At 43.9% G+C, this 25405-nt stretch overlaps 1 protein-coding gene across 1 annotated transcript in view; it reads left to right on the top strand.

The window, feature by feature from the left end:
• The window catches only part of LOC146833096 (A.superbus venom factor 1-like), a 663114-nt gene that overhangs the window by 287110 nt on the left and 350599 nt on the right, over positions 1 to 25405 (top strand). The window contains exon 10 of the mRNA XM_085600729.1: positions 1167 to 1282. Coding sequence (XP_085456855.1) covers positions 1167 to 1282 — 116 coding nt within the window. The remainder of the gene's footprint in view (positions 1 to 1166; positions 1283 to 25405) is intronic.

Genomic DNA, 25405 nt, shown 5'->3' with positions numbered 1-25405 from the left:
TGTAGAAACTCTAGAGTGAGCTTTCAAGACACCACAATTTGAGGGCCCTGCAAAGAAAGCACACAATCCTATCAGCTTATCCAGTAGGATGAATGTATGACATTACAACGCAAACTATTACAATGCATACCTTTACAATGTGGTCAATACAACGCAGCTTCCATTACAACGCAAGCCATTACAACGCATATTCCATTACAATGAAAATTACTATTCTAACACCGCCGGGTGCTTACCTCAGGCAAGGTGCTGGTCAGTGAGGGATATGCTTTGTAATGGCATGCATTGTAATGGCATGCGTTGTAATGGATCTTGCGTTGTATTGACCGCACTGTAAAGGCATTGCATTGTAATGCATGCATTGTAATGGATATTTCCCCAGTAGGATACATGATGGACCATACAGGACCCAATATAGTCACGCCCGAGTCAAAGCATTAAGCAGACACTGATCAAGAGCTTGAATTGTCTGAAGGAGAGGCTGAAATGTTTGATCCATTTGAAGGTGAATGGGGATCTTTAAAATGTTATCCCACTGGAGACAGAGCAAGGTGCTTAAGTTTCTCTTTCCCTTCTTAACAATTAAATGGCTTTTCAGAATTTGCTAAAATTAGTACCAGATAGGAAAACTTCTTAACTGAGATTCAAAACATTCCATTATCAGCAGACCTGAGGCAGATCCTGGAACAAGTCAGACATATGAACAACTCCAGCTCTTTTCCATAGGAAAGTTCTTGCAAATATCTTGCAACAATGGTTCAGGGATAGGCTATTCAGTTCCATAATATTGAACAGTGTTCACTGCTGTATAGCTTGTTGTGCACAACTTAAATACCCTTAAATGCAGTGATTACTACATAGGTCATTGCTAATCGACATCCTAATATTGAGGATAGTCACAATTTTTCTTGGTACTCATTGCTGACATTCTTCTTAAAAAACATTGCTATTTTGAATAAGAGGCCAAATTGCATGATTTGAGTTCTGCAAGAAGCTAAAAACCTGGCTCTCCGAATAACTGTGTGGAGACCACATGCCTACACTCTTGCTGAAGCGCCTGGAAACCCATTAGCATGATTAGTATGCTTTAAGAATTGACATAACATAACACAATTCTGTTTTGAGCATTTTAGAGGTATTTTAAGTATTCTATCTTTTCATTTTAGGAAGCGACATGGTGGAGGCCGGATTTAGTGACATCCGTATTGTAAAATCACCGTATAAAATTCTCTTCACCAAAACACCCAAATATTTCAAACCTGGAATGCCGTTTGAACTTATGGTAAGAAAGCTTCTGTTAACACTGTGAACAGCAGTGTTTTGTGTGTTCCATTTATTCACTGTGCGGGGCGTCTAGCTGAGTCCAAAGTCAGTGTCGAAATGTCCTTGAGCTAAGAGGTTAAAACATCAGATCTAGAAGAGCATGGATGTATGATGTTACGGTGCATGCCATTACAACTCATGCCTTTACCACCCATGTAATATTATACATTGACCTTTATAACATGTGACATAATATATATAATATATATATATATATATATATATATATATATATATATATATATATATATATATATATATATATATATATATATATATATCCAGTAGAAGGCAATTCGCCGAAACACGTCGGTCCATACTGATGAGGGAAATGAGGACTGTGTAAGAAAAATGCTTTAAAAACGCAGAATCATCAATAAAATAAGAATTTGTCTCACCAAGAAATGGGTTGCTATCTGTGAGGCGTGAGCCGCTGAAACTGACATTCGTGAGGAGGACGTCAAAAGGGATATATATATATATATATATATATATATATATATATATATATATCTCCTGCTGGCGGTTGCCAGAAGGTAGTTATAGTTAGGGCCTAGTTTCCATAGGATACTCGTTTTTTGTTTTCCCAATAACTTTGGTGCCGGATGACGAATCTTCGCTAAATTTTCAAAGCTTATGGCCCGCTCCGGTCAGCTCCTATCTTCAAAGTTTCGGGATGATTCGCCAAGCAGGGGCCGAGAAAAAAGGGGGGTCCCAAAACGTGTTTTCTCCATGTTTGATATATATATATATATGTTTATTCACTGGAAAAACCTTAGGTTTCAGGGACAGTATAGTTAGTTGGACATTTCACTCGTATAAAACCAGAGAAATTCGGCTGTTATAGTTAGTAGAGCTAACTATATCTCGTGCTCCCGCAATGCACTGCTGATGACGTCACATATTACATCACTGATGACATACTCAGTGACATCACTGATGACATCTTAAATGACATCACTGATGACATCATCCCATGACTGAGTGTTTCTAAAAATTTCAAGAATGTTATATCTATATATGCCAAGGTATATTGAAGAATGATTGGTTGTCTGAGAACCTGTAGGGGTGCCTGAGTGTCTGTGTGGATGGGGAGGTGTGTGGCTCCCTGCATGTATGTGTGAGTGGGTGAGTCACTGGGTGTATGCGTTTATGAGTGCGTGTGTTAGGGAGTGTATGGGTGAGTGAGTGTACATATATCTGTGTTGGTGAGTGAATGGATGTATTAGTGGTATATGTGTAAGTAACTACATATGCGAAAGGCAGAATTTGCAAGTGTTGGAGTCTATAAGTGAGTATATGTGAGAGTGAGTGATTGTGACAGTGGCTACATGGATAAGTGTGTGCTTATGTCAGTAATTGTTGAAGACAGTACGTATCTGTATGGATAAGTGACATGGTGTGTGTATAACTGTATAGGTGAGTAAATGGCAGTGCAATTAATTCTTTGGGTGACTGACTAGGTTTTTGAGTAACTCTTTGGGTGAGTGGCAGTGTGTGAGTGTCTATATGGGTTTATGAGTGGATATATCAGTGGCTTTATTGATGAATGACTGCGTGTATGAGTGACTGTATGGGTTAGTGGGTAGATGTGTGTGTAGACGTATGAATCACTGAGCGGGTATGTACTGACTGCTATTGGTGTGTCTATGGTTTCGATAATGGTAGTGTGTATTTTAGAGTGGGTGTATGAAAGGTTTTATTAGGGTGTGAGGAGGTGCATCACCTGATCACATAGATGATGTCATCAGTGATGTCATCAGTGATGTCATTTGAGATGTCATCAGTGATGTCATCATCGACGTCACTGAACATGTCATGAGTGATGTAATATGTGACGTCATCAGCAGTGCATTGCGGGGGCACAAGTTATAGTTAGCTCTACTAACTATAACAGACACATTTCTTTGGTTTTATGCAAGTGAAATGTCCAACTAACTATAACATCCCTGAAACCTAAGGTTTTTTCAGTGAATTTCTAAGGTTTTTTTAAATGCTAATTTCTAACTTTAATGTCCCTGAAATCTATGTTTTTTTCAGTGAATTTCTAAGGTTTTTTAAATGCTAATTTCTAACTATAACGTCCCTAAAACCTATGTTTTTTCCAGTGAATTTCTAAGGTTTTTTCAAATACTAATTTCTAATTATAACATCCCTGAAACCTATGGTTTTTTCAGTGAATTTCTAAGGTTTTTTAAATGCTAATTTCTAACTATAACATAGCAGTCACATTTGCAGAGTGGTGTAAAAAGGTGAGCGTGGCCTCTGAACACCTCTTAGCAATCCCACTGTGCGGGATTTACTGAAGGTAACAGGAGGGGTAGTTAGCCCCCAACGTCAACCTTGGGGGCCAACTACCCCTCCTATTACCTCCAGTAAGTGCCACACAGCATGATTGCTAACTTCTCATACCAGGCCATGCCCCCTTTCTCCACCACTCTGCAAACGCGCCCCCTGGCGCGTTGTAAGTTGGGGAATTAATTCCCCTTGAATACTGAGGGTCCCTGGGGTCAACTAGCCCACCAGGTACCTCCAGTAAGCCCCATAGAGCTGGATTGCAAAGAGGTGGTCCGAGGCCATGCCCCTCTTTACACCACTCTGCAAATGTGGCTCCTGGTGCACTGCTGCTCGGAGGATGAAGTCGACTTGTGTCCTGAGGTCCTCAGGACACAAGAGGACCTCTTTGCCCCACCACCGCCAGTAGGTAATATATATATATCCAGATATATATATATATATATATATATATATATATATATATATATATATATATATATATATATATATATATATATATATATATATATATATATATTACCTACTGGCGGTCGCCAGTAGGTAGTTATAGTTAGGACCACGTTTCCATAGGAAATCCGCAACATTCTATTTTGAATAACTTTGGCGCCGGTTGACGAATCCTCGCAAATTTTTCAAAATAGGTGGGGCGCTCCGCTCCGCTCCTACCCTGAAAGTCTCGGGGGGATTCGTCAAGCGGGGGCTGAGATAAAAGGGGGGTCCCAAAACGCGTTTTTCCCATGCATTTTTCCATAGGACCTTTAGACACAGCTACAGCCCGAACGGCTGAACAGAATTACTTGAAATTTGGCAGAGAGGTAGTCCTCAGGTCAAGGAAGTGCCTTTTGTAGGTTTGGTGTAAATCTGTTCAGTAGATCCTGAGAAAATAGCATTTAAAAGCATATATATATGTGGGCGGAGCCTAACCACACATCTCATCCTGAGATCTGATTGGCTGTCAGCACTTCATCCAAGAAGTGTTGGCAGCCATCTTGGGACCAATATACATGATAGCACCTCATTAAAAAGCATTGCAGTTAATAGAAGGTTTTAAGACTTTAGTTACATTATAAATCATTTGTTGATGGTACCATACTCATTTTAGGAATTGTGGTATGTTCTAAGGTGATTTCACCATGTGAAAAAGCCTTCTGCTGGGATATCATGATTGAGAGAAAAATATTTTCTCATGCTTTTACCACAGAGGTTTGGAAGGTGATCTATAGGCTAAACTGAGAGCTTATTTTCTGTAAATTCACATTATCTTTCTCAGTCATGTGAGAATGAAGTCTGACATTCTCAGTAAAACATGTACATCCAACAAGGGCAGAGACTGTCAGTTGATTCCTTTGTGTTCTACTGCAGCTTCCCAGAGTGTTCCAAAGAACTACTAGAGCGCTAACAGTCCTACTTATGATAAACGTATGGCACACCTGAAGCCATCTTGCTTGGATTAAAGTGGTAACTCTTAAAACATTTAATTTAAAAAGGAACAAAATGAGGGGGTTCATTTTTCAATAAAAAGTATGATTAGTGCTGCAGAAAGAAAAATTAGGGCACATTTTGAGTGACTTCTCAAATCCTCTTCTATTTCATTAAAAAATTCTGACATGCAGACTGAAACATGCACTTTCAATACCAGCAGCAGTTTTCCCTGGTGAGCAGTAGCTTTACTACAGTGATCTAATGAGCAAAAAGAGTGCTAACATTCTGAATTTATGGCAAATGTGTGACACATCTGAATGCCTTCTTGATGGAATCAAAGTAAAAAACTGAAAGTATTTCCTACTGAGGAGACTGCAGTAAATGAGGAAATTAGGAAACTTCATAACAAATAAGTCTCCCAAGATGGCCACCAGAGACAAAAGAGCCCAAATGTAGCCCAAATATCACCCAGATGTAGCCCAAGTATAGCCCAATGACAGAATGTCCCAGAATGTTCTTAAAAACAACTAGAGCGCTTACTGTCTTCATTATGACAAAAGTATGGCACACCTGAAGCCATCTTGATTGGAATAAACTGGTAACACTTAAAACATTTAATTTAAAAAGGAACACAATGAGGAGGTTCATTTTGCCATAGAAATTATGATTAATGCTGAAGAAAGAAAATGAGGACACATTTTGAGTGACTTCTCAAATCCTCTTCTATTTCATTAAAAAATTCTGACATGCAGACTGAAACATGCACTTTTAATACCAGGAGCAGACTTCCATGGTGCAGTAGTTTTACTACAGTGATCTAATGAGCAACTAGAGTGCTAACATTCAGAATTTATGGCAAATGTGTGACATATCTGAATACCTTCATGATGGAATCAAAGTAAAAAACTGAAAGCATTTCCTACTGAGGAGACTGCAGTACATGAGGAAATTAGGAAACTTCATAACAAATAAATCTCCCAAGATGGCCACCGGAGACAAAAGAGCCCAAATGTAGCCCAAAATCACCCAGATGTAGCCCAAATATAGCCCAATGACAGAAGTGTGCAAAACACTTATTATTTTGTGTTTTTGCAGTGTTATATAGTGCAGACTTGTCAGGTATTGGAGTGCTTTACATGAGCATTGGTTACATCACACAAGAACACCTTCATTTTGGTTGTAGACATGGGGAGACTAAGTGATTTGACCAGAATCACAGAATGTCGAGCTGAAGCAGAAACTTCAACCTGGTTACCCAGTTGCAAAGTCTGCAGTTCTGGAAGTAACACCACATCATCTCCCCTAAGTGCAACATTTAATCAAGTGGTCAACTGGATAAAAAAACATAAAGATAACAAATAATTTAAAAGTGCTTTGTCGCTATTTGAAAACTCAGAAAATATGTCCTTATTTTAGCCTTTTAGAGCACTAACCATAATTTTGATGCCAATAAGACCCTCTCATATATGTAATTTCTAAAGGAAATGCTCTAGGTATTACAGTTTTGATTACATCAAGATGATGTCAGGCGTTCCACACTTTTGTAATAAATATAGAATGTTAGCAATCTAGTTGTTCATTAGGATACTGTTGAGAGGCAGAGGCCAGGGGCACGGACTCTGAAAATTGAAGGCAGGTAGGAGGGTGCAAAGGCAACAATTTAACCACACTGAGCAGGCAGGAAGGGCCGTGGAAGCACAACAGACTATGGAGGGCAGTGGAAAGGGGGGCAGGGGCAACAAACCAACAATACAGGACTTGCAAGAGAGGCTGTTGGAGGCAAGATCTATTACGGGTCAAGGAAGCTAGGGGCGGTCCCCAGATCCCCGGGAGCCACCACAGAACTGAGCAGGAGAGTGAGTCAGGGACAAAAGGGGCACCTTAATTTGAGCCGGGGTGCCTAGGAACGCTTGCTCCAAAAATGAAGAAAACAGACATATGAGACATGGAATTGGAGGCAGAATACAATGGCAGTTTAATGAGAAGATGCAACTTCAAAGAAACCGCAGAATAGAGACATAAAGTACAAAATACAGAATCCAGATAATCATACAGCTGTCATGATATTCTCTGTATCTCAATTAATGTACTGACAGAGAGAGAGAGAAAACACATCTATAAATGCATCATGAGAAACAAGTTACACCAAGGAAAATGTTACCTAGGAACACTCACGTTTACTCTTAGAGCAAGCATTCCTGCAATTACAATACAAAATCTTTTAAATGCAAAAGTAAAGAGAACAATGGTTAAACATAACATGACATTTCATATAGGTAAAATAGAATAAGATACTTCAAGCAAAGCAGAGCAAGACATTTTAAGCAAAGGAAGACAAGAGCTCCCAGCTCTTGGGGAAAACCTGCACTGCCTGTTAACCTACATACAGACGGCGAGGTAGTCCGTCGATATCTGTGGGTGCTCCCTTTTTATATCATTTTGTGGGCTCCTTTGCACGCTACATCTACCTACGTATGCTACCCAAAAGCTTCGTCTGCAGATTTTACCAGACATTTCGTCATTTACCCACTTAATGCTGACAATGGACTGGGTGAAAAGGTCAGTCTCTCAGGCCAATCGCAAGTTCCATAGAGCAAGCAGAAAATAATGGGTATTGTACGGGAATTCAATATATTCATGTATAAAATCTCCTCAGTTCTCCTAACTTGACGCTCTGCGGTTGCCACTTCCTTAAAAGCGGGAAACCTGCCCAGGAAGCAAGTACCAGTCCAGGATGCAGCCTACTGTATGTCGACAGCTTCAGGGGGATGTTGAACTTTGATACCGAGCACGGAGCACTCGGGTAGGGTGGGGGCTACTGGTTTGGAGCAGAAGGCCTCGCAGACCTGCCTTCAGACTGCTATACACTAAAATTGCAGGGCTATGGTCAATTTAACAAAGAGGCCTACATATTGAACAGAAGGGCCTACACAGGGGTTTTATACTGGCTGAGTGGTAAGGATGTCTCAGGATAATTATATAGCAACACAGGACCCGCTGGTCAATTTAATACGGCCTACAAATGCAGCTGGCAGGGCAAGGACAAGGGTCTCATACTTCAGGTGTGGACAGAACGGGCCAGGGGCCCCCTGTGATACAAAATCTACCCTCCTTCAAGCCTGTGGCAATGTAATAGACCATTGTGGGCAGAAGGAAGAGGCAATGGTAGTACAACCATACATGCCAACAGACCCGATTCAGCCAGGAAACGTCCTATGTTTTTAAGCTCAAATGGGCTTTATTTGATCTGTCTCCTGTCTACAATATCCTCTTTTTCAATGTAACTCAAAGGGGAAAATCCATACCCCAGTTTTTTTTCAAAATCTCCCTCTTACCAAGTTCAAAATGTTCGCAAGTATGGTACATTGGATCATGGAAGGAAATGGGATAGGGACATGGACTTGGATAACAGAGGACAGGAGGGACATGGAGAGGTGCACCAAACTGACCCTGCAGGGCAGGCATCAGGGTTTGCAGCAGCACAATACACCACACAGGGCATGCAGGACGGGAGTGCAGCACAACAATCCATAGAAAGCAAGAGGGAGGGGACAGGACCATGCACATGGACAACAGAGAACAAAGGGGCAAGAGGCAATGGTAGCTAGCTGACCATAATGGACAGACAGGAGAGAAAGCTGCAGCATAACAGACCATAAAGGGCAGGAGGGACGGATCAGGGGCATTACAATGGAACAGACAAGCCAGGAGGGAGGGAGTAGGGCTGGGGGCAAGGGGGCAGGGCAGGAGCAGCAAGATAGCCATGGAGGTCAGGCAGGATGGGCACTAGAAGCAAGACACACCATGAAGAGCAACAGTGAGACTGTGATGGCATACACACAGACCATGGAGGGAAGGTGGGAGGGGGTCAGGGGCAGCTAACTGACCACACAGGGAAGGTGGGAGGGGCCATGGCAGCACAGAAGACCATGCATGGCAAGTGGGAGGGTTAGTGGCAGCACAATGGCTATGATGGGCAAGAAGGAGGGTGGAGGGGCATGCACAAAGGACGATGGAGGATAGAAGGGAGGGTCAGGACCTGTGCACAGACAAGAAAGTTCAGGGGAAGGGACCTCACAACAGACCACACGGGGCAGGCAGGAGGAGCAGCTGCAGCACAACAGACCAGGGAGGGCAGAAGGGTGTGGCAGTACAATGGACCATGTAGGACAGGAGGAAGAGGATAGGGGCATGGCATGTGGACAGGCAGGGTGGAGGTGGCAGGGACAGGTTACAGTCATCTGACAATGCTAGGCAGGTGGGAGGGGAGTGGCAGCTCAACAGAACACTCAGAGTAGATAGGAGTGGCAGGTCCATGGGACATGGTGGGCAAAAAGGATGGAGCAGGGGCATGCACAAAGACATCGGAGGGCAGGGGGAAGGAGAATAGGGGCAGCAAGCTAAGCACAGAGTTTAAGCAGGAGGTCAATGATGGGGCATAGAATTGGGCAATGGAGGGCAGGAGGAGTGGACTGGTACATCATACTGAGGGCAGTGGCAGCACATCAGTCCATGCATGGCAGGAGGGAGGAGGCTAGTCCATGGATTCACACAACAGAGGATAGGGAGGAAGGGGATGGGGCAGCAAGCTAACTGTTCAGAGAAGGCGGGTATTAGGAACTTTATTGTTTTTAAAACATTGTGTCTGTGCGAACTACTTAAAATATGAACAAGTATGCAGCATAATCTCACTTTTATTCAGGAAGAAGAGGACGTTTGTGACTGTGACTCCGGGCTCACTTGGCAGAAACACCCCCTGACCCTCCACCCCCTATCGCAAAATGTAATGCCCGTGAAAAGGGTAGGTGAACACAGTGTTATATAGAACATAGTCCTGAGAGCACGATTGAAAATGAAAACTAGATATAGTGTATGGTATAAACTATGCACCAAAAAGTGTGATATAAGATGAACCGGGCGTGAAATATAATATGCAATACATTGTGCGCAATGACAGATTCATTGGAGAGCGCGAGATAGCACTGGCACTAGCGCGTGCTATGCGATATGCGCCTTGGAGTGTAATATGCACAGGGCAGTGTTGTGTAACCTAACTAGTCTCTAAAGTTGTAATATAAAATATGTGCTGGGGAGTGTAAGGTTGCATATGCACTGTGACAAAGATATGGATCCCAGATTGTAATATGTATGGCATAGCACTGTGCGTTATAACATAGGCATCGAGAAAGGCACATTAGATGGGGCAATATAACCCGTGCGAAGACAAGTGTGGCATGACATATTCACGGGGTGGTGTTACAGTGCACATGGGCTAGAGAGTGTCATAGCATATGCACTAGCTAGTGAAATACAACACAAAGGTGTGTGGCACACGGCAGGCAATGGTGGGTGTAACACAGCATTGGGCTCTGTCAGGAGCGCGCTGTGACTCTCAAGTGATGTTCGTCCCCTTTCCAGAGAGTAAAATAAAAAGTATTACACATCCGGCAGTGGATGTGTGTTTTATGAACCGTGAGGGGGGTTTCTTGCATAGTTTTGGTCGAATTTTTGTCGAATCCCCTTTGAATGGCTTGGTGTGCATGTGTATTAAATGTGCCCGTCAATAGCTACCCATGTTTGTATAAATAAACGACAAGGGTGTCTACCGGGATTAGGCACGGTAGGGCATCAGACATGTCAGAGCTTCACTAGTAGTGTAAATACATTCCACGTGGATTCATTGCATGCATAGTCGCCTTTTAATGAATATCACGCAAATCGTCATGGTGATAGGTACGTACGGTTTGTCCAGCATGTCCTAGGTGTGTCTATAAATATATATTTTTTAAAAATAATAAAAAACAGTGGCCGGCCCTGGGGATTGGGGTCAAAAAAATATAATTAGGAGACTGGCCCTGGGGGATGGGGTCATCAGGGCCAATAAATTAGAATAAGAAGGGGAACCAAACAGCCCCCCTTCTTAAAAAACTAAAATAAATAAAAGACTGGCATCGTGCCGGAGGCCATGCCCCCTCCGTGCAGCACTCTGCAAACGCGCCCCCAACAGGTATCTCCAGTATGCGCCAGGGAGCTGCGCTGCAGCCAGGTGTTCTGAGGCCAAGCCCCTTTTTACACCTCTCTGCAACGCAGCTCTGTGGCGCTTACTGGAGGTACCTAGTGGTCTAGTTTGACCCTAGGGACCCTTAGGATTCAAGGGGACTTAATCTCTCAACTTAGAACAGCCACAGGGCGCGTTTACACAGTGGTGAAGGGAGGGGACGGGGCCTGAGGTGACGTGTGCAAACACGCACTATGGCACGTTTTAAATTGGGGATATAATTTCCCTTCAATACTGAGGGCCCCTGGGGGCTAACTAGCCCACCAAGTGCTTCCAGTAAGCGCCACTGAGCTGCATTGCAGAGAGGTGGTCCAGGCCGTGCCACTTTTTACACCTCTCTGCAACGCAGCTCTGTGGCACTTACTGGAGGTACCTAGTGGGCTAGTTGGACCCTAGGGACCCTCAGGATTCAAATGAACTTAATCTCCCAACTAAAAATGGACACAGGGCGTGTTTACACAGTGGTGAAGGGAGGGGACGGGGCCTGAGTTAACGTGTGCAAAAACGCCCTGTGGCCTGTTTTAAGAGGTAGTTTTAATCCCCATGCCCTCTTATATACTAGGGGCTTACAGAGGAGGTCATGCTAATCACAGGGGGACCCCAACGCATAATGTTCCCTAGTGTATGTAGGTGTTTTCACTGTATTCTAAGTGTCTTTTAACATAGCACTGGCTCTAGGACTGGTTAGTCAGGCTCAGTTACCACCAGTATCCGTCTGAAAAAGTTGAGGGTACAGGATGATTTTGCAACAAGGCTTCTTTCTGCTCTTCTTTTTGTTCTTTCTGCACGTTATCCTTCTTCCTGCACTTATCTTCGTATTTGAGGACTTCTGTTGCTTCTTTCTGCACTTCTTTTGTTTCTTTCTGTGCATTTTTTCTTCTTTCTTCACATGTCCTATCTCTGTAGGCATAGTTAGAAATTAGCATTTAAAAAACCTTTGAAATTCACAGAAAAAACCATAGGTTTCAGGCACGTTATAGTTAGGAATTAGCATTTAAAAAACCTCAGAAATTCACTGAACAAACCATAGGTTTCAGGGGTGTTATAGTTAGCTGGACTTTTCACTTGTACAAAACCATTTAAATTCCCCCGTTATAGTTAGTTCAGCTAACTATAACTCGGGCGCCCGCAATGCACTGCTGATGACGTCACATATTACATCACTCATGACATGGTCAGTGACATCACTCATGACATCACTGATGACATATCAAATGACATCACTGATGACATCACTGATGACATCATCCTTGTGATAGAGTGGCAGACCTCCTCTCACCCTAATATAACCTTTGATACACACATTCAAAAATAGAGACTAAAATTTTCAAAACAATGGACATACCAATACCAGTTACAACAACCTCTTCAGTAATTCTAAGATCCACATACACATCAAGTCATTCACCAACAGTCCTATACAGTCACTCATACATGTACTCACTCATCATATGTACTCATACACCTATACATCCTGTTACACAATGCCACTCATCCATAGAGTTACTCACACACATAGTCACTCATGCTAATAAAGAATCAAACATACATTTACTTGCATATACAGTTATACACACACCACCATACTTACTTCTACGGAAACGTACACATACTTAGTCTTTTAAACAATCACTTATAGAAACACATACTTATTCATACAGGAACTCTTTCAATCTCTCACTCTCACATATACTCACATATATACACCAATAGTCACATATACTAGTTTAAAACATATGTAGTTACTCATAAAGACACTATTGAGACAGTCATTCACTCACTAACACACCCATGCACACACTCATCCACCCATACAGTCCTGCACACATGCTGTCTTCAACACATACAAACAGTGAGTCACTCATTCATGCACCTATGCACTACGTATTACCCCCCACCGAACCATGCAGACACTCAGACTGATACTCAAAAAACCAACTAATAACCTATATAGACACCCATGTAGCTACTCACCAACCCATGCAGCCACTTATACACAAAGTGAGAGACTGATACAGATATTTACATATTTAAACATTACTCACTAAGCCATGTATTCACTATGATACACTTAATCAGTCAGTTACACAATCAATTTTTCAAAAACAAATCATCCATTTAGACACTTATATACCCATTTATTCTTCCATCGACCTTGAGATATACATATATAAAACATATTTAATTTTCAGAAAAACACACATTCACTGGATGATGTCATCAGTGATGTCATCAGTGATGTCATTTGAGATGTCATCAGTGATGTCATGAGTGATGTCACTGACCATGTCATGAGTGATGTAATATGTGACGTCATCAGCAGTGCATTGCGGGCGCCCGAGTTATAGTTAGCTGAACTAACTATAACGGGGGAATTTAAATGGTTTTGTACAAGTGAAAAGTCCAGCTAACTATAACACCCCTGAAACCTATGGTTTGTTCAGTGAATTTCTGAGGTTTTTTAAATGCTAATTCCTAACTATAACGTGCCTGAAACCTATGGTTTTTTCTGTGAATATATATATATATACAAACACTGCTTGGTATAAACACGGGTATACACATATATATTAACAAATGTATATTTTTGGGAGGGATGACTACCACACTATTTACTCCTGACCTCCCTTTACCTCTTCCTTCTACTGAACCCTAAAATTACCCATGCCTCTCTTTACCTCTATCTAACCTTCCTTTACTTCTACACACTCCAAAACCCTACATCGCTTTACCTCTACCCACCCTAAATGTACTCTTACCTCCCTATACCGCGACTCACAATTAAACCTTAAATTCACCCCTACATCCCTTTACCACTACCCACCCCTAAACTCTAAAATCACCTCTACCTTCCTTTACCTCTACCCACCGCATGCCATACAATCAACCTTACCTACCTTTACCTCTCTCTACCCAAACCATAAAATCACCCTTATCTCTCTTTACTGCTACCCCCTACTAAAACCTGAAATCACTGTGCCTCCCCTTACATCTACCAATCCCTGAATCCTAATATTCACTCTTACCACCCTCACCCTTGCTCTCCTTCTCCTCTACCCGCACCTAAACCACTTTTTTTTTAAATAGCATAAAAGGTGTTATTTAAAAACAAAAATGCTTGCATGGTAAAGTGCTGAGTGGTAAAGGTACAAATACCTACCTGCGTGGGACTTACCCCGTGGTACAGACTGTGGTAAATGTCCTGCGTGGCAAAGGCTATGTGGTAAAGGTCCTGTGTGGCAAAGGCTATGTGGCAAAGGCTATTTCCCAAGCAGCACAGTTTAGATTCATGTTCTGTAAAATTAAGTATCCGTTTACACAGTCAGCAAGTAACCAGCCTTACACCTAGATGGAACACTTCTTGTAGGGCCTCATTAATCTGACCTCTATTCATATGCTTGCTTTTTCAATTTGCCGTGGCTTTGTGGGAAATGCAGTACATGCTGATCAAAGGTCCAGGCGTGAAGGGGGCAGAAATCAATAGCTCGAGGGTTGAAGGATAGAATGTTCAGTTAGAGCAGTAGGGTTTCACCATCCTCTTGCAGTGGGCTGAGTGACAAGCCACTATACTCATTGTTTCCAACTTATAGTACCAACAGAGGATGAGATAGCAGATTGTATAAAAGACATGAAGAGCCCTACACCCTCTCCTCTTTTGAAATAAGGGTGAGGGCTCAGTTAACTGACGGTACATGTATACATAGGTGGCCAGCTTCTCACTCTCTGTAGATGAATGATAAAGTCCTTGTTGTGCCACACCCAATGCATTTATTGCTGCCATATGATCATACCAAGCAAGTTTCATTCTTCCAAGTAGAGCGTGTGTTTCTTCTGGAACAGTAGGGACCACGGTTGTCAACAATGCAATCCTATTTTGTCTTTTGCAACCATGCAGCTCTGTATGAAGATACCAGGGTAGGTAGGGTAGGTAGGTAGGAAGATATCAGGGGAGGTATTTACAAATGTTTGGAATGTGTAAGTCAGTAAGTGAGTGAGCGAATGAGCACGGCAGTGAGCTATTAATTGAGTTGGTGAGCGACAAGGTGAATGAAAAATAGATTGCAAGCAAGTCAAGGGCCTCCAAAAGACAACCATCGAAAGACTACCTTCCAAGGTAAGATTCTCAATCAATCAATCAATCAATCATTTGTAGAGCGCACTACATACCCGCGAGGGTCTCAAGGCGCTGTGAGGGGGGGCGGGGGGGCCGCTACTGGTCACACAGATTAATGAGGAGTCCACCGATTGGGTTGACTAAAAAGATTAGTTATTTGGCGCAAGCAATAAATTAAGATAGAGGAATGATACCTCTGACGCCAAGAGGACTACCTCTGAATGTATCACTGTGAAGAAGGAGTGTACATAATTACAATATCAGTTAGGGGAATGTATAGGATATATATGTTGTATATATGAGATGTATATATGTTGTATGAATTTGTATATATGGGTTGTTTTTCAATGAAAATTGTTGTGATTTTTTGTGTGTAATTATGTGTAATTCTTACCCTGATGTTCATTAACAGATATCTGCATCTGAAAAATAATTGTTGAATTTGATAAAAGAAAAAACAGATTGCCAAGATAATTTATAGTTTCTTGTGCTAAAATGAACAAGAGATTGATCTCTCTATTCCGATTCTTTATATATTATAGCTACTGGTCAAACAGCCAGGTCTTGAGTAGCCCCCTGAAGGTCAGCAGGTCTTGGGTGTGTCGTAGGCTCAGTGGGAGGGTGTTCCAGGTCTTGGCAGTGTGGTGGGAGAAGGATCTTCCGCCGGTGGTTGTTCTCCGGATGCGAGGGACTTTGGTAAGTGCGAGGTTGGTGGAGTGGAGCTGGCGGTTGGGGATGTAGAAGGAAAGTCGTCTGTTGAGGTAGGCTGGACCGGTCTTGTGGAGTGCCTTGTGTGCGTGGATGAGGAGCTTGAAGGATATCCTATTGTTGATGCGGAGCCAGTTCAGGTTTCTCAGGTGGGGAGTGATGTGGCTGTGGCATGGTATGTCGAGGATCAGTCGTGCAGAGGCGTTTTGGATGCCTTGCAGACGTTTGATGAGCTTGGTCGTGGCTCCCGCGTAGAGGGCATTTCCGTAGTCGAGTCTGCTGCTGACAAGGGCCTGGGGGACTGTTCTTCTTGTGTCTGTCGGGATCCACCTGTAGATCTTGCGGAGCATGCGGAGGGTGTTGAAGCAGGAGGAGGAGACGGCGTTGATTTGCTTGGTCATGGAGAGCGTTGAGTCGAGGATGATTCCCAGGTTGCGTGCATGGTCGGTAGGTGTCGGGGCTGCCCCCAGTGCTGTCGACCATCAGGAGTTGTCCCAGGCTGAAGGGTTGGAGGTGGTCCATTCCAGAGCCTTGTCTCGGATCCCTACAGCGTGGAGGCGTGTGCGAGGTGGCAGACGGTGTCGAAGGCATCGGAGAGGTCCAGGAAGATGAGGGCTGCGGTCTCACAATTGTCCAGCAGGGTCCTGATGTCGTCGGTGGCGGCGATGAGGGCAGTCTCAGTGCTGTGGTTGCTGCGGAACCCTGACTGGGAAGGGACCAGGAATCTGTTTTCTTCAAGGTATCGGGTTAGCTGTCTGTTGACGATCTTCTCGATGACCTTGGCCGGGAATGGAAGCAGGGAGATGGGTCGGAAGTTCTTGAGGTCTCTTGGGTCCGCCTTGGGTTTTTTGAGTAGGACGTTGATCTTGGCGTGTTTCCAGCTCTCTGGGAAGGTTGCGGTCTCGAGGGAGAGATTGATGACATTGCACAGATGGAGTGCGATGGAGCTGCTGGCTTTGTTGAAGATGTGGGGCGGGAAAGGGTCTGACGGGGAGCAGAAGTGGATTGTACTCATGGTCTTGATGGTGTCATCGAGGCTCACGATGGCCCAGGCTAGCAGAGGGTCGTTTTTGTTCCCCACCGGAAGCTGGTGGCTCCCATTCGCCCTCCCTCCTTGGGGCGTGGTTTTGGTTATCGCAGCGCCTTTGCTTTTTCTCAAGCTAGGGCTGCTGGACAAGCCCTTTCCAGGCAGGGGTTGGGGCCGGGGGGCCCCTGGTGGTGACAAATCCTGGTCCCAGTCTGCTGCTGCCGCCTCCTCAGCTCCATCTTCAAAGCAGTGACTACCAGCCCCCCACCCCTGTTGATGATTGTCTTCGCTTCTTTTGTCACGAGTGAGAGAGTGTTTTGGACAGTGACCCCTGGTTACCAAGGAGAGTTTTCCTCCCGCCTTGGTATTCAAGGAAACTCCTCTGACCCGAAATCCTGTGAAGTGGGCGGCCCTGTTGGAGTGTGTTCAGCTTCTTTTGGAGAAGGCTGCAGACATCAAGGTTCCACCTCTGGAGTGGGGGCTGGGATATTATTCCATTCTTTCTCTGGTGCGGAAGGAGGACACCGCAGACTTCAGATTTCGGACCTGAAAGGCTGAATTGGCACATTCTTCATCACCGCTTCAAGATGGTGACCCTGCAGTCGATCCTTCAGCTGGTGCATGGGGAGGCTTTCTCACCTCCATCGACCTGCATGTTCCCATCCATCTAGCGGATCAGATGTTTCTGCACTTTGCAGTGGACTTACAGCACTACCAGTTCAAGGTGCTTCCTTTCGGCCTTTCATCGGCACCAAGGTTTTTTATGAAGCTCTTGGCCCCCCTGGTGGTTATTCTCCATTCTTGAGGTATTCAAGTCTATCTTTACCTTGATGATTGGCTGATTGTCTCTCCTTCTTTTTCTTAGGCAACTGGGAGGCGCATTGGGTCTGTCGTCTTCTGGAGTCTTTTGGGTTTCTCATCAACCACAGGAAGTCCTCTCTGCACCCCTCTCAGTCTCTGAAGTTCCTCGAGGCCATCTTCCGGCTGGATCTGGGGATGGTGTTCCTGTCTCCAGAGCGACAATTGACTCTCTTCCAACATCTTTCCTGGGTTCTGTCCCAATATCAGGTGTCTGCCCTTCTCTGGCTGCAGAGTCAGGGGGTGATGGCCTACACTCTGCATGTGCTTCCCTGAGCACGTCCCTATTTGTATTCTCTCCTGCATCATCTTCTGTGCTACTGGGATCCATCTTCTCAGGTGAGTGCCTTGGAGTGGGGGCGATTCTGAGGGCTTCCAAGGCCCAGGGCATGTGGTCCCAGTTCGGGGCTCTCCAGTCCTCGAACTGGAGGGAATTGATGGCAGTGTGGCAGGCACTTCTTTGGTTCGCTCCTCTCCTTCCGAACCATGCTGTCTGTGTTCAGACTGACAACCCGGTTGTTCATACCTATCTCTACCGGCAAGGGAGGATGTGCCGGTCTCTGTTTCTCCTTGCCTGGAAAATCGGTCTTTGACTCTTGGTGCCAGGGGAAGGGTCTGTCTCCTGTTTCATGTGATCCTTTCAGGGCATTGTAATTTTTGAAGGATGGGTTTGCGATGGGTATGGTGGTCTCCACCCTCCGTGCCCAATGGGCCACCATTCTGGCATTCAGGGACTCTGATGTGGATTCTGTGTCTCCCTCGGTGACACACCTGTTACCTGATGCAGAGCTTTTTGCTTCAGTGCCCTGTCCGTCACTCTCCGTTCCTTGCCTGGGATCTCCATTTGGTGATTCAGGCTCTGAATGGTCCTTCTTTTGAACCCTTGGTTTCTGTTGACCTTAACTTTGTTTCTGCTAAGGTTCTTTTTTTGGTGGTGGTTTCCTCTGGTTGCAGAGTTGGCGAACTAGGGGCTTTGTTGGCTTCTACACCCTTTTTGCGTTTGTCTGGATAAGGTGATTTTGCGCCTAAGTCAGTTTTTTCTGCCCAAGGTCTTGTCTGACTTCCACTGTCAGGAGGATATTGTCCTTCTGGTGGTTTATCCTGCTCCGTCTACTCCTGAGGAGGAGGTTCTCCATTCTCTGGATGTGTTCAGGGCTCTTCGCATACTCATTGGGCGAAGTGTGCTGTGATCTTGTCTTACAAGGTTGCCCGTCTTCCTCTTTCCTCTTCTGTCCTGGGGCGGTCAACTCAGGGTGTTTCCTCCTCCTGGACAATATTTACGTGGTCCTCTCCCCACACTTTTGTTCCACACTACCGTCTTCAGTTGGGGATGGCAGCTTCCTCTGATTTTTGCACTCATGTTTTATCTGCTGTTCATAATCTGTGATTTGTTCTGTTTCTTGCATTAAATATCAAGTATGTGGCATCATCCTTGGTTTCTGTGCGCATCAATCACCATGCACTTGGGTATGGGCTCATGGATAAGGAATGGGACAGGAAGATGGACGAGGAAGTAATGCCCGGTTACTCACAGGTAATCTTCATTACTCCGAGTCCTGGTCTTCCTGTTCCATTCCTGGGCCAATCCCTCCTTCCCTGATTTCTGGTTCTGGTGATTGCTTTTGGCTTATGTTGTCTTTTGAGTTTCTTTGGTATTCTCTGACTAGTGGGTGACATACTTCCCCCTTTATGCCTGCTGGGTAGGCAGCGCCATATGGTGGGAGGTATTTTGACTAGGCCTGGGTGGTAAATTCCGTTCCGCTTGCGGAATTTGTGGAATTTGGGAAATTGCCCAAAATTCCGCGATCTGCTGCTTTGCAGAATTTTTTGCTTGTTCATGCTTTCAAAATGCGGGTTCGCAAGATATTTCCCACCGAGCAGCGTTTGCGAACAGGAAAAAAGCATCGCGAACGGGCGGAACAAGCAATTCCGGGTGTTCGCGGAATTTCTGCGTGCTCGCTGAGATTTTTTACCGTTTCGCGGAACTTTGCGTGGCGCGACTATGCAAATTCCGGCCACCCCTATTAACCATAGCTAGGTAAACTTTCTATGAACCAAACGAGCTGCTCAAATATAAGGAATGGAACGGGAAGACCAGGGCTCAGAGTAATGAAGTTTACCAGTAAGTAACGGGCATTGCTAGTGTGGTCAGTGCCTCAGAGGACGAGTTGACAAATTTGAAAGAGGGTTAGGGACTGAGAGAGACTCTCCTAGTGGACCTGTAGCACCAAAAAGCAGAATCAAATTCTTCAGCTGAGAATGTGGATGAAGCTGGAAGCCAGAGTGGAAGTTTTAGATAATTTAAGAAAGGAGCACATGTGAAGATGCTGCAGGGTTACAGCAACTGTCTTCACGGAATTAAACAGAAAAGATACATTGGACTCTAGAAGATTTAAGTAATACCTATGAGGAAGTGGGAAAGATTGAACACCGATGATAATTCATATTGCCATTGGAGCAAGTGACTGGATTCTGAAATAGCTAGTTCCATGGAAGATGAAATAAGATACTGCTATCCCCACATCTGTGCCAGATCATTTGGCTGAGGAACATGGCTAAGCTGTACATTAAAAAAATACTGAAGTCATTGAGTAATAATATTGTGCTCACTTTCCCTACTAGGTTTACAGTGGAACAAACGAATATGGAAATTGATTCCCTGGCAGAATAAGCTGCTTGGAAGTTCTGAGGGGTTCACCAAGTTGATGTTTGCAGAGGGAACAGTTCCACTGCTTTAGTTGTCTCTGCATGTTTTGGGTTTGATTAGGTGGGTCTGTGTACAGGTGTTCCTGATATGGGATTAGTGGCTTTTGTGGATTTAGGGGGGCAATGGTATGGGAATGTGGGAGCTAGTCCCTAAATAGTTTATTTTGCCTGCCTATTTGTCCTCCCTCCTCACAAGAGTTGAATAAACAGCTGTAATTTTTGCTTTCTGTGCAGTTTTTGCTCAGAGCGGTATATATCACAAAGCATACAGTGCTGTGTTGTTGTTGAGTATATGGTTTTGTTGGTGGTTGGATGGATACCTAAAACCTTGCTATGGTTCAGACATTTTACTTGTGTTTTGGTACAATAATAGTTTTTTTTAACAACTGAATTTTGAGGAAATAAGGACACACCCATTGGCATTAATGTGTACAATTATCTGTAGCTAGCAGCTGTGGACGGATGTATGATGCGACATCGCAAATGTTTACATCGCATCCCTTTACATTGGCGTCTTCGCATCGTATGCACATGTACAACGCATTCTTTCACCACGCAAACCATTACTTAGTTTACACATTCAAACACATGCAAAACACATTTACAACGCACACAAACACCCCGCATGGTTTAACATCGCGATTTTTTTCCAAATACCCCCTACATAACACACACTCACCTAAAGCCTAAAAAAGTACCCTACACATCCCTAAACCCTAAGCCCTAACCCCTAATACAATACGCTAAACACACTGCCCTAAACCCTAAACACTACACTGTCAGCACAATCCCCAGCCACTGCCCTAAACCCTAAACACTAATCTCCAGACACTGCCCTAAACCCTAAACACTACACTGTCATCACAATCCCCAGCCACTGCCCTAAACCCTAAACACTACACTGTTCGCACAATCTCCAGACACTGCCCTAAACCCTAATGTCCAGACACTGCCCTAACCCTAATCTCCAGACACTGCCCTAAACCCTAATCTCCACACACTGCCCTAAACCCTAATCTCCACACACTGCCCTAAACACTAAACTTTAAGACCCCTTACCTCTTTCTCCTCGCGTCATCCCGGTGCTCCTCCGCCTCTTCCTTGGAGCTTGTCAGTGCCTCCGGCCTCGCGTCCATTACACCACATACGATCTAAAAGCGTATGCGTGGTAAATGCGCATGCGATGTAATGGTGCGCGGGGTAATGGTCTGAGTACTAAGGTCGCTTGCGTTGTAACGCTTGCGACGTAAACGCATGGGACCTAACGCATGCGTTGTAATGGATGTAACCCCTGTGGACAGTTCAAGATAACTTACTTTAGCATATATAGACATTTTTACCAACATGCAACTCAAACCCACTCCCTCAAGAGACACCTCCAATTCTTCATGGCTAGACGGTGCTGAAAGAATAGGTTTCCCAAAGAGGTTGTTGTGGGGTACAGTATGTGTACCCCGGGGTCCCCTAGGAGAACCAAGAGTGGGGCATGGGGTAAAGAGAAGTTTGTAATGGAGCGTATTGAGAGGAGGACTTCATCCCAAAATGTTTGAAGCCCCGAGCATGACCACCGTGGGTGCAAAAAGGTACTTCTATCCTTGCAACTCTTCCAACACTCCGGACCCCCAAACATCTTGTGCAGATGCACGAGTGTGAGGTACCAATGTGTCAATATTTTGTAGGCATTTTTAGGTCTCACCTGATCCAGCGCATGTGCTGGTCTGGCCGAGACATTTAGTGTACGGGTTTTTGAAGTGCTGCCTGTGGCCTAAAGCTTGCGTGCACGTGAGCGTGCACGTGCGCAGCCGCCATGTGATCACTTTCACTTTCGCAAGCCGCGCGGCCAGGTCATTTTCACGGCCGCGCGGCCAATGCTTGTTTATGTATTGTGTATCAGTGCTTGAAAAGTCGCAACAAACATTGTAATGAAAATGTTCCCCTTTATTCGAAAGCACAAGGCAGAAGCATGAAAGCACAGCCAGCCCCCTCTTGTCGGTTTTGGTGGAGTGATGTTTAATGCAGCCGCTTCTCACGCTTGGTGTGACGTCAGCAGTTTCTTTCCAACCACTGCTTGGGGCACCCTTGTTCAGCGTGAGGCACGTGACTGGAGCTGCAGCTGTTATGTGGTGTGCTGCGGGCTATGCTCTCGTGCCATGCTTTGTCGTAGGCAGACTATGCCTTCCAAATGACGTGAGTCGGATATATTTAGCCACTTGTGACACGAACGTTTCACTGGACACGGAGAGTCTGACCTCTAAAATGAAACTCTTTCCAGAGGAGAACGGAACTGCAGGCTCACATCGGACTGTAGCATCTCTCCCTGCAGACAGCCGAGCAGGTCAAATCCTTGAGCAGCTGCTGTGCAGGGGAGTAGGGGGACACTACCTCCTTCGCTATATGTTAAATAACCCGCGGTTAGTTTTGGCACTCACTTACCTTACCCTTTGTCAACCTCTAATGTACATTGGGTACTGGTTTTCGCACAGTTCGATTGCTGTGGGCTAGCGTTTCTTACGCAATTATATTGAAGATGTTATTGGAACCGTTTATTTGCCGGCGGCGTACTGCTTTTCTGCTTCCAGCCTACAAATGTGAACAGAGAGATTGGAGAAACCCAAGTGACGGCATATTTCATATCTCTGTTTACATGTTAGTCTCCCTTAGAGTTTTCTTTTTTTTATGCAGTAATCTACATAGGTTCTGAAAGGCAGGACTTTTCATATTTGTGTGAGATCACAGACCTCGTTAGGTTTATCTTTATTCATGCTGTTTCTTTTGGAGATAAAATGATAAGATGTGGCTGGGCCGCAGGGAGTAGGAGAGAGACATGCATGCTTCATGAATCGAGTTCTGCTTATGTGTAGTACTAATGTTGCGTCTTCTGTTCAAGGAGGGCCTCGTTCTAATAAAGCATTGAGGGTTTACATTATTAGACAAGCAGTGGCGAAGCCAGTAGGTCCCACCTAGGCAAGCTGGTGCATTTTTATATATTTTTATTGCAAGCATATTCCATAAAAATGGAAAGAAGAAAAAAAATAAACATGCTGCTATTTACATGTGGTGGCCATAATTTGAAATAAAAGAGTTTTCTCATTTTAACAGTAAGGTAGCTTCCTAGCAGGTAGGCGTGCTTAGACCAAATAAAGAAACTCTTTTTAGTTTGAACGTATATCGCAGGAAATTGATTTCTTCGTAGCACAAAGAAATGGTGCTATTGGCTTTGAATTGCTATAACATGGAATATATAATCATGAATATATGATTTAAACCTAAGAATATTTGGGGAAAAAAATGGAAAGAAAATAGTCTTAGGAAAAACTTGGCCAGCAGGTCTGACACTGATGTACACCTAGTCTCTTTAGGCATTTATGCCATAGGAATAGGCATAATGCGGCCACTCACAGCGAGGGAGACATTGCCTGAAGTTGACTGATCTGTTGCCCCATGATGTTTGCTGTGATCGATGGATGTAAGATGTGAAGGGCAACTGAAGAGACTAATGTATGAAGAGTGTTGCCAAAGCCCCTCTAAATATGTAAATACAGATTTGTGTTTCATTTGTTAGGCTAGGTCTACAAAGCTTAAGTAAGCTTCAGTATTAATGTACTGAAATATCAGCATTCCTTTGAATGTGATCCAGCAGTTGTAAATTAACCCTTCGAAAGAGATATTGCATGCGACCCATACAGTCTTTAGTAAAGGCAGCACATTAAAAAAAAAAAAAAAAACTCAATAAGGACAGAGTTTTTATGTAAGAAAAGCAAAGTTAAATGAAGTTGTCGACGTTTTAGTCACCACATATATGTTTACTGTAGAAAATTAAACTAGGTACAGTTAATGCATGCTATCATAATAATGCAGTTAGGGTTGCCTGATTTCCCTATGTATGCTAATTACGGTGTTTCTAGTCATGGGGTTTTTATTGAGTAAATCAAGGCATTTTGAGGGTTGTAGCCTGTTGCTGTATGTAACCCAATAGGACTAAAACACTAGGTGACAATGATTTGTAAAAGAAAAGACCAAGGACTTCTGTTTCATGTAGTTCAGTGAATGTAGAATCAGTCTAGAAATTCTAAACAAAACATATGTTATTTAATGCTTATAAGCATGATGGTTCTAGCTCTCTCATTGGAATGGCTGCTCTGCAGGTGTAATGCTTGTACACTACTTAGTAAGTCAATGTTATGTAGACTAAAATGTATTCACAACCACTATATTGTTTAAGGACTAGAAATTTAATTTTCGTTGGTGCTTTCACGGCGTATGTATCAGCATTGGAAGTGTATGTCTGTGTAGTATAGTACAGAACTGAAACTCCTTTGATATCCTCATTGCAATGTTTTAGCTGGTGCTGAGGTGAATGAGAGTGACTGCCATCGGAGTTGACCATTGAAGCAGTGAAAGGGAGGAGCCACAGGTGATCTTGATGGAAATTATTGTACAAGTAGCTACTGGGCAAGCTTGTATGAAGAGAGACCACAAATGTATTTTTGTGAATGCTGATTCTTTACTCTGTAAAAGAGCTGCTGGATGAGAGGCGAATCCTCAAGTAACCAGTGCCCATGTGAAAATCCCTGAATTCGTAGCTTAGCAGCATTGAGCTAATGGACTCTTACCCTTGTTGGTTTGAATGTTATGGAGGACTGTTGGTGGGAAAGTTTTAAAAATATGGTCATTAAGTGGGCCAGTGAGAGAGTACGTAGAATGTCTTTATTTGCAAAAAAAGCAAATCAGAAACCATTTAGGCAGAGTGGGGAGCATGTAGCCAAATACATGTTGAGCATATTCACAAACAAGCATTTGCAATGCAGTCGGTCTCGCATTTGGGACCTTATATGTATTTAGCTATGCAACACATTAGCCTGGGTGCTGAAACATCTACTGTTCTTTAACC

The sequence above is a fragment of the Triturus cristatus genome, chromosome 4_2, assembly GCF_964204655.1.
Source record: "Triturus cristatus chromosome 4_2, aTriCri1.1, whole genome shotgun sequence".
In the NCBI taxonomy this organism is placed as follows: Eukaryota; Metazoa; Chordata; class Amphibia; order Caudata; family Salamandridae; genus Triturus; species Triturus cristatus.
Note: the sequence above shows the minus strand (reverse complement) of the source record. Positions and strands in the feature narration are given on the sequence as shown.